General features: G+C 36.1%; 1 protein-coding gene across 1 annotated transcript in view; it reads right to left on the bottom strand.

Moving 5' to 3' along the window:
• Smp_174760 (putative hypothetical protein) overlaps nucleotides 1-10,982 on the bottom strand; it is a gene marked incomplete at both ends in the record, with an annotated part of 16,926 nt that overhangs the window by 5,076 nt on the left and 868 nt on the right. The window contains 4 exons of the mRNA XM_018796368.1: nucleotides 291-439; nucleotides 2,792-3,123; nucleotides 5,246-5,355; nucleotides 9,967-10,143. Of these exons, the coding sequence (XP_018650588.1) occupies nucleotides 291-439; nucleotides 2,792-3,123; nucleotides 5,246-5,355; nucleotides 9,967-10,143 (768 nt within the window). The remainder of the gene's footprint in view (nucleotides 1-290; nucleotides 440-2,791; nucleotides 3,124-5,245; nucleotides 5,356-9,966; nucleotides 10,144-10,982) is intronic.

Raw genomic sequence — 10,982 nt, 5'->3', positions numbered from 1 at the left:
TAAGCTCAGTGGTCTATCAGTTAGGAGCTCTGGCTCGAGACTGGTAGGTCCTGGGTTCGAATCTCGCGAGTGCGGTATCGTGGATGCGCAGTGTTGAGGAGTCCCATAATAGGACGAAACGCTAGTCCAGTGCTTCCCGGTTTTCCATGATGGTCTAGCTTCAATTGACTCATGATTTCAATTATATATAAAAATTACTGAAAATCTCCACAAAACCCCTTCAGATCCCTAATGAATAAATATAGTTGGATTATTTTTTAGGATTGATATTATATTATAAGTGAACTTACTTTTTAAGAATATTCTCATTATTCGATAATGTATATGTATATAAACGAATAATATTTTTACTAACCAAATATACAAATGAATCCATGTAATAAAAGTTTCCAATAGATATATGATCTTCAAATGGTACATGACGATAAGTAGTTTTCTTCTAGAATAGATAGAAAGAAAGTGAGGTTAATCATACTTTTTGTTAATTAAAACAAAAGTATATAGAATGGTAAGCAAAGATGGATAGTGGCTAGCAGTGGAATCTAGGACGCGCGCCACTTCATCTTATTTGGGACTGGTCAGCTGGATGTACCTGCATCTCAGATTTGTTGATGTTCACTCTGGGATTCGAACCCAGTACCTTTCGCTTCAAACGCCATCGCGTTATCCACTCAGCTACTAAGTCTTGATAGCCACTTGCTTGTGCAATGGGGTGAAGTAAATAGAATTTATATGATATTTGGCCAGACTGAACGTATTGTTTGTGAAATTTTATCATCTTTGGTAGTTAAGACATATGTCAAACATGTCTTACTACCATCTATCTGGACACTCTCCATTGAAATGCACAAAAGTGAGGTGTGTGTGCGAAAAAAATGGTCAAACTAAGTTGTAGTGTAAATCCACGTATTCATTTACCGTTTAAGTAAGATAATTCAAAAGAGGAAAGCTTTTTGGTGTAGACCAGAAATATAACCAACTTGGAGGGATTAAAATGTTTCCGGCAGTTTTTGAATGCTCAGTCATTCATTATTTAGATTTTGGAGTATAACAGGAGTTTTCTTACAATGCTTGTGAATTAAGGCTATATCGAGGGTTAATACGCACAGTATGCACATATGCCAATTAGAGACTGACCATTTTCAGTCCTAACACATCGATGGGAAGATTCAAACAAACAATACCATGTGAATTTATAACATTGTTTAGGTCTTTTAAAAGTTAACTATTATATTTGATGTATGGCTGGTAAAAGTAAGATGTGATTGGTTACTGAGAGCGAATCGACTATTTGATCTGTGATTCTCTTTTCTATTATTGTTTTCTACCCTGAACTTATCGAGCATAAACTGTTTGTAATTGGGTTGAATAAAGTATTGACTAGACTATCTTCTAGTTCACGATATTTGCTTGTGAAACGTAATCCAGCGTATGTATAGAGGGTATCGACTGATTATTCAATCTGGTGGTAGTGTAATCTCGATCACTGGTCGTAAAATCGTATAATAGTAGTGTAACGTTAAAGCAAAAAAATATTTTCATTTGTCTATTATGATAGTATTTTTTTTCAGGTATTTTTCACTGTACACTTTTACTATTTTAACAAAGAACCGAGCAAAACAGGAATATATGAATGAAATACCATAAGTCTATAGGTTACTTCGTATCTTTCTCCAAATGCCCTGGTACGGCCGAGAGTGAGGAGAGTCCGCTCTCCCTCTCCAAATGCTTTCATATGGCCACAAGTATATAGCCTCTGCCATGGAAGTCCTACTCATTGCCTTCTCGTGGCATTACTGTTGTTTACGAAATTGAGAGGACGAAAAGCGAACGTCCGATGCTTTAACCGGGTTGGTGGACACGGCGAGTTCACCTAGGGGAGTTGGAAAATCCTGATTCCAAACCAATGGTGTACATGGGCCCCAGTATCCTGAGGAAACAAATGGCGTATGAATCAATCGTTGGTCACCAGCTACCATGGAACTGCATCTCCTCACGATGCCCCACTGCCTTATGGATCAGACCTCTAGGTCGAAGGATCCGGGTGTGGCCCCCTAAGGAAACCACCTGCTTTGGTTTGTGCACCCGGGCAGTATCACAGCCCTAACACACATCGAATGAGATTTGTGCGGCGCATATGTACCTGGTGCTTCCTTGTACCAATATTTATGTGTTTAAATAAATAAATAATTTTTCTCTAAAAACTTACAAGTTGGAGAAACCATAAAGATATTAGGAAACATTAGGTGTTATACTTTACATCACGGATTGACATAAAAATCAAGAAATATTGGACGGGTGTTTCATCTTATCTTTAGAGAGAGAGGCAGTTCCCAGAGTTATAGTGAGAAGCGATAATCAGTAGAAATCAGTTATATTCAGCAACAGATATCACTGATAAAAATGGATGATAGTCACGTAACGTCAATACTAGATTAAAGTTGGGAATGTGAACTATGAGATGACGGCTCAGTGATCTAAAGTCTAAGCGCTTGCCCGAACCTGAAGGTCCTGTGATCAACCTCATATGGAATGGTAGATGAGTACTGTAATGATTAATATACGAGGGTGAATCAGTTGTTTAGTGATTCTTAGTTTTCAGCGGCTGCTTAGATAAAGTCAGTCTATAACATCAACTACATAATGAACTTTGTACCCATTTTTGGGATGAGCCATTGTTAAGTTAACCTACCATATATAAATCAATATATAAAATATTTGAATATTCTTAAAAAAATATTTTGTGGTTTTGTAGCAAATTTTCAGTTAGAAAAAATAAAAATGAACACACCTTCAGGTTAACTTTTTCTCCATAATCATTTGTAGCTCCTTTGTGTATTGAATCGAATATAAGTTGAGTTACTGATCCAATTTTAGTAGTCACATTTTTATTAAATCCTTTTACATCTATTCTCCATATACGTGCAGTTCGATCCGATGAACAAGTTAACAACAAACAACTATCCGTCGACCAAGAAGCCCAGAGAATAGGACCTAAATGACCACGTAATGCTTCAGCTGAAGAAAATAACTTCTTTCGTTTTTCTTCCAAAGTGTTTTGATCACGTTGAGTAATCAGACAAATTCCATTACCCAAACATGATGCCAAGCTATTGCCATTAGCTTTAACATTAAGGAAATGAGAGGAGAAAGATCGAAATGTTCCATCATTTTGAATTGTAAATTGATAAAATTTGAAGAGTACAAATTTAATTTTTAATGGTTTGGGTTATCTCAATGTTGATATTTCGACTAGAATTTGATCAGTCTTGTTTGGCATACATACATCCTGTTTGGATTGTTTCGATAAAGTCATTGACATAAGTTTGTAAAAAATAGAAGGAATGAAGTTAGCAGTGGATTCCAAGACGGGGTTCTTATTAGTGACATGTCAGCTGCATGTGCCTGCAACCTAGAATCGATGTTCTTTCCGGGACGCAACCCAGTAACGTCCAATTCAAATGTCCTGGAGGAAAATCCAACTGACTAGTCCAAATATGGATTTCACTGCTAGCTAGATTTCATCTATTCTATATAGTTAAAGAGTATGTTAGGGAAAAAATCACCTGCAGCGCTTCTCAGGTTACTACCGGTCCCAAGACCTCGTAAAGGTTTGGGTATGGGGTCAGCAACTTTATCTTGTAGAAGCGAACCACGCTAGAAAAATGCTAACTTTAGCGAAAGAAGGGTCACACCACACATATTTACGATGACGAAATTGATTCCACACGAAAATTAGAGTAACACTAATCAACAATCATCTAATTCTTCTAGATGGAAGTAATTAATCAAAGCGAAATACGTTGACTAGTCATAGATAACCTAAGATCTGCCACGAATGTTTATCTAATAAGGTTGCTACACATATCCGTATAACGAACGAGAAAACTAATAAGAAATGGAACCGGAAACGATATCAGTTAGTTATATACATTGTATATGCACAGATATTAAAGTTGTTACACAATATCAGCGCAGCGATATGAACTTATCAAGATAAATTCCAGGGTAGAAGAGGAAGTAACAGTATCAGAGGTAGTAGGAAAGATTAGAAGTAGACCATATAATTTGAGAATAATGAGTTTAGGGAATAAAAAAGCATAAATATTTTAATACAAAGAATGAATGTATCATTGCCACTGAGATCTATTCTGAGCTGTTTAAAATATTGTGTCTAGCCACTGATCACAGTTATCGCGAGGACCCTACCTAGGTGGTCTGGACCTATCAAAGTGGTCCAGTCTAACAGTCACTGACTTTATGGACTGGCAACAGGTCTTGGTTTGGCTGCCACACCCTTTCTTTGAACCTGCTACTACTAAACCAGCAAACTCCATTGAAAAATTAAACAAGAGATATACAGTTAACAGAGAGAAAAATCAGATTAGAAAATGAGAAGTATAGAATAGCACTATATATTAGAATTTCCAAAGAAGATAGAAAGTGAATAAAACCGTATCACTGCAGTTGATTTTATGCCATATCATCCAACGTCTTCAATCATAGGTCAAGTTTATTGCTACGGTTTTAAGCAGTACGTGGGACTCATAAATACAGAAACGACAACAATTAAAGTTGAATATCCGCTCAGAGTATGAGACAAAGACAGTAACTCTCGATCATATTAATACTATGTAATCTGAACATTAGGCACCAAGCATATGATAGATACATTTAAAACTAAACATTTGCCATGATCTTTTAGCTATCAAACCACTAAATCAAATTGGTTAGTTAATATTGCAATAATAACAGTGATAATGATAATAATAGTCCTGTTTTGTCGATTCTCTCAATATTTGCGACAACTGTTATAATGAATATGGAGATAAGGAACTGATCTAAGTTGGACAGTTATTGAAAACCTGTAAGTACCAGACAACTATTTCTTCATAGTACGGGTCTTTTCAGCAGTGGGGACCTACGACTTGTTCAACGGGAATTGAACAAAAAACAGGCCCCGCACCCCAATACCTTAACTTCTAGACAATTGAGCCGAGATTCAGTGGTGTACAAGTCTAACTTCAATTAAACTATGATATTGCTTAACCACCTCCTATTATCTTCGATGGGTACTTTTCCTAACATCTGACACAGTTGAATTCTAAAACCCCCGTACTGTAATAATGTATCTAGACACATTATTGTTGAAAATGTTGCACAAATGAATATTCATGTAATATTTTTCCGTTTGACAGTGTTTATTAGTTAAAAATTACATTTACTTTTTAAGTAAATTACTCACGTGAATAGGCAACTTTATAGATTGGTGTGGTAGAAGAGTCAACATATCCACTTATTTGAAGAACATTTGGGAGTTCATCAGTATTCGGATAAGATTTAGTTAGTTTTCTGCTTTGGATAAAAGAAAAATATAAAAATTGTACACTTTGTAAACTATACAGAGTAATATACTCTTATGAATAATAACAGTGGTTTAAATCCGACAATAAATGACAGATAACTTGACTCTATTAATGATTAGTTCACTTAATTCTTAACGACATGATCAATTATCGAAATTTAGAATTAGTTCATCTAGTATTATATCTGGTACCTGGACGCGTCATATTGACTTTCTAACCATTTTTTGATCCCCCAAGAAACATCCCACACTCGAGACCCAAACAGAAGACAAAATATCAAAAGAATGGACGGGAGTTTTGTTTACAAGGTCAGGTTAGGTATAGAACACAAAGATACGTATATGTTTGTGTAAACTTGGTGTTCTGGAAGCTTCCAAAAACATGCCGAATTTGGTAACAAGATCGATAATTATCCAACCAGAACATAACACCTAACCCACTATTTTTCTACAAGGTCTCTAGGAAAATCCCACTCAACGCTGATTTTCAGCCTTTCCCCAGCTTCTGAAAATTTTTACGGAGAGTCCTCGAGGATTTCAGCACTAATAAAGTATACTTGTCATACAGTAACTGATATGACAGAATAAGATGACATTGTGTCGGTCAAGATTTTTTGTAGGAGATCTAGACAGAGTGACAGGTGAGAACTTTGTTCAGTGTAACATTCTGAGATCAATATTTTCTAAAATCAACTCAGTATAAACTTTGTTCTATATGGCAAGTGCGAACTCTCGTTCATTGTGACACTTTTATTCCTTGTATTGAGAGTCAGATGAACTACATTTATTGTTTGTTTTTATGGTAACTGTACCTATTCTCCCCACATTTGATGCCATAAAGTGTGCTTGAAATTTGGTATATAAATAGTGGTATTGTAGGCTAAAGATGATATAATTCCGGATATTATTTTAGGACTTGTTTGGAGACGTGGTTTTAAGGAGTCAACCAACCTTCATTGTACCAGTTTTTCATGACCTCGCTTTGCGTTGTAGGAATCGTAATGGTCTCCGTTTCCCAGTATAAGCGGCAAGATCGAGGGATTGGAGTGGTTTCCGATTGTTAAGTAAAAGCAGTAAGGATAGGGACTCAATAGAGTCGATGCGTACATAACAGCGACAACTCATCATATATAACAGTTCGCTACCCAGTTACAACAATGCCAACAAACTCAATTTACCAGTCATATCAGTAACGATTCTGGGATATAACAGTAATATCATTTGAAGACGCGGAGTCACTTGGTAATACTGGCTTAATAATTTTAAGTCATAGTTTATGAAGCTAACTAAGCTGGAATTATGATTATTATCTACTGATAATATTGGATTGTAGTGACTTTATGTTCCAAAGTGCCTGTAGTTAAACTTTGGGTTTCAGTACAAATGGTGATTAGTATCTTGTTCTTTAGAGAATCTAGACGTTTCTGGCTCAATTATGTATTGAGTTTGTGCATGGGCTTCCAAATAATCTAAACTATAAAAATAGATGTTCATAGTTGAAATCATAAGTCGATTGAAGCTAGACCACCAGGGAAAACCTGGAAGCATTGAACAGCCGTTTCGTCCTATTATGGGACTCCTCAGTGGCAGTGCGCATACACGAACCCGCACTCGCGAGATTCGAACACAGGACCATACGGTCTCGCTCCAGAGCACTTGACCGATAGACCACTGAGCCGGCATCCAACTGTGTTAATGTCTAACTCCAACCAATCCACGATGTTTGAGCAACCGTTCATCAATTGTCTTCAGTGAGTTGTTATCTCACAACAGTCGTGGTTGAATTCCACTGGTCACTGCTTCCTACTAGAACTCAAGGAAATATCTCTTGAAGTCAGTCACTAGTGAGCATATGATCATAATAAGAAGGGGTTTTGTGGAGATTTCAGTATTTTTTATAGTTGAAATCATGAGTCAATTGGGTTCGAATCTCGCGAGTGTGGGATCATGGATGCGCACTGCCACTGAGGAGTCCCATAATAGGACGAAACGGCCGTCCAGTGCTTTCAGGTTTTCTCTGGTGGTCTAGCTTCAATTAACTCATGATTTCAACTATGAAAAATACTGAAATCTCCACAAAACCCCTTCTGAATAGATGTTCAGTTCTGACTAGTTTTTAATAGTTTGCCAACTTGCGAGGTATTGTTATTGAATAGATTTTATCCAGAATGTATTCACTACAACAATCAAGACACATGAGAAGGTGGTGATGAGTAATATCGATTTCTTTCTATAGATTAATTCTTTTGTATTGAAATTCATTTAAAAAAGAAAAACAAACTTATAAGTTCATATTAATGACTAGTAACAGAGGACTGAAAAAAGGAGGAAACCTACGCAAGCTTCCCTTCATTTCCTAACTTTATAGTATTTCTTTGTTTTGGACGTCCATAAATCGAAGGATGAAACATTTTACGCCTAAAAGAAGAAGTTTTTACTGTTAGATCTCTATAATCTTTTAATTGTTCAGTATTTAAATGAATATTTATATTGAAATACTCAATCTTTACGAAAACTGTTCAAGAGGAATTATTGCCGTATGTAGAAAAGTTCAAGTAAACAATCTTAGTTATAATTCATAAAAAGGGACAGAAGTCAAATCTAACTTGAGTCTATAATTTGCAGCTGAAATTTTCAAATATTCCCTACTTCGATGCGTAATATATGTAAGTGTAGAAGTAGGTTGGAAGAAAGCTAGGAGTGGCTCAATCCAAAACGTGACCACAGTTCATGATGTTAATAACCGTTAGATTCAGCACTGTTCGTAGATGCAAACTACTAGTTTGAGGTGCACGTGATTATTGTAATCAGTAGTTAGAGACGTTGGGTGACATAAAACACGATCAGTTAAAACCATTAAGATACCTACAGTGTTTGTGAAAAATCGACAAACTGATTATTTGTATTTCTCATAGTGAGAAAGCTTTGTGTATTATTGTCATTTTTACTTTTTTTGTTGGGAAATGATAACGAAATGATATAAACAGATACTGATTATAGCTCGATGTAAGCATGTAAGATAAATACTTCATCAGTTGAGATGGCTGGGACATGTGTTACGTATGCCCAACCAGCGACTGCCACGACGTGCAATGTTTCATGGTGTGGGAGTAGGTTGGAAGAAAGCTAGGGGCGGCCAGACCAAAACGTGGCACAAATCCGTGAAGTCACTGACAATTGGACTGAGCCATGTTGGTAGGTGTAGACTACCTGATAAGAATCCAAGAGAGGATAGTAACCGATGGTTAGAGACCTTGAAAGACATGCCTCAAAATCGTTTGCAATGGCGAAGGTGCATCCACTCTTTGTGTTCTACCAAATTATAATCTTCTGAATTCTTCATGTCTCTATCTTTTTTCTCTTTCCAGATTTATTTCACTGGATTATACTCCTTGAATAACATCTTCAAACCCTAGTATTTCGGATTACTGCTTATACTCTAATTACCTCTACCACTATGGGATTTGAATGGACAACTGCATCTCTGTGCTAATGTGGTATTGCAACTCGAACTGATGTACGTACGTACGAAGTTCTACGTTGTGACTGACTGATGGTAGATAAAGATTTATTTCACCATCGAAATACAAAACTCTCGGTGATAAACATGATAAATCTTCTGAGGGAATGCTTGAATCGGTTTCTTAAGCTCTTCTTATAACCTCAGGCTAAATTGACACGACAATTTGAACATGAAAGAAAAGGTGTGTATTATGGAAAGAACTCTTTACTCCAAGGTTAGTTTATGTACAGAGAACTGAGGGTATTTATAGCATTTCAGATGACCTTGGGCCTCTAAAAGGTTCTGAAACCCTGCCAAACATAGTAGCAGGACAGGTAATCATCCAATCAGAAATGTGATACGTGACGCATTACTTCCTAGATGTTCTTGAGAAACTTCTTCCTAATGCTGGTCAAATAAAAACTTTCCGGCGTTTTCCAAGTTCCTTTCGGCTTTTCTCAAGGAATTTTCTGGGTCTTCCCAACAAGCAAATACACTTAATTATGTAGTCTTTTGCACTGATTTTCTACAAACAAACATCAAATCAATAATAGCGGATTTTACACAAAGCAGGGGATATCATAATGGATTAGTACATGACCTCACTCTTAACTCACTCCTAACACTCATCTCTTTCATAAAAAATAGGTCCCCAATATCAATCGTCAGGAGATATAGACGTGATATGACCATTTATAAGGAAGTATGTTGGAAGAATGGTCAGGGTGGTTAAACCATTACCTGGTACCATTCGACTAAGTCACTGACTGTTGAACTGAGTTGTGTCAAAAGAAAAAAACTTCCAGATTGTCTCGAAATTAATTGCAATGGGCAAATGTATTGTGTTTTATCTATTTTTAAATTGTGAGTTTTAGTGTGATTTCATACCTTTTATCCCTTAATTTGAGTTGTTCTTTTCAAACCGTATATTTAGCTAGCTAGTATTATGGGTATTGTTACTTCTACTTGACTATTTTTCATTTGGTTAGTGTGCTCATATAAAGTGTGATAGTTTTGGACCAATACAAATATACACCTAGTCCTATTTTATTTCTGAATGGCCACTATAAGAAATATTACGAGCGATAATAAGACTTACATTGGTTCTTGTTTCGCATAACCAGAAGATTTGATTTTATGTCCAAATGTGACTGGTTTGTCTAATGATGTTTTATTTAATGTCGAAAATTGACTTTTATTTCTGTTACTGTCATTATTTTGAAAGAGTTGTTGTTTGTTGCAAGTATTCAACACGGAATTCGTTAACAAATCATATCTGTAAATAGTGATGTATATAAAAACACCTCCGGGAGGAAAAAAAATTGTTTATGGAATATGTTTTAGCAATATAAACACAAACTGAAGTTAATATTATGGACTAGGTTTTGCTAAACAGCCATTCAGAACCAACAGTTACTAGACAACTAGTTCGTCCTATTGTGGGACCCATATCAGTGGGTACCAACGACCCCATTAGATATTGAATCAATATTTTCAGGCCCAGTGGCTAGAAGGTTACATTTAGACTACTCAATTAGTATCCAATAATCTACATTTATAATACTAGCCAATTTGTAAAATAGTGAATGATCATCATTCATGGTTATTGATGACACTTATCTCACGCTAGACGTAACTGAACTTTATTAGTTAGTGTAGTATTGTGATGTGCGCTACTTATGTCGACATAAGTAATATATAACGCCAATTGGGAATAGAATGCCAGGCAGCAGAAGGTTGAGAAGATCGAGGAGGAAAGAACAGGAACAGAAAGTAATTGGGATGGAAATGAAAGAACAATGGAGTATGAAACAATTAATGGACATTTTGAAAATGAAGTATTGGAGTATGGTTTTTACATTTTACTAAGTAGCTCTGTAATTTTGTTGTTCTCACCTGTGTTTTAATTCACTACTGTATCAAGTGCAATTATACTAATTGGACCATATGAAATCTGACGTAATGAACGTTGTATTTGATGTTATAACGCTGAATTTTCCTGTCTACACTAATGGGATGTTAATTTACCTTAGACGGATGTTTACACTAGATACCCTTCCAGTGTCTGTTCTAAAGGACTTCAACACAATCAGATCAAGAGCACGTGACTAGCCT

This window comes from Schistosoma mansoni, chromosome 2 (assembly GCF_000237925.1).
Source record: "Schistosoma mansoni strain Puerto Rico chromosome 2, complete genome".
Lineage (NCBI taxonomy): Eukaryota > Metazoa > Platyhelminthes > Trematoda > Strigeidida > Schistosomatidae > Schistosoma > Schistosoma mansoni.
The sequence above is the reverse complement of the archived record's forward strand: the minus strand, read 5'-3'. Positions and strand labels throughout refer to the sequence as shown.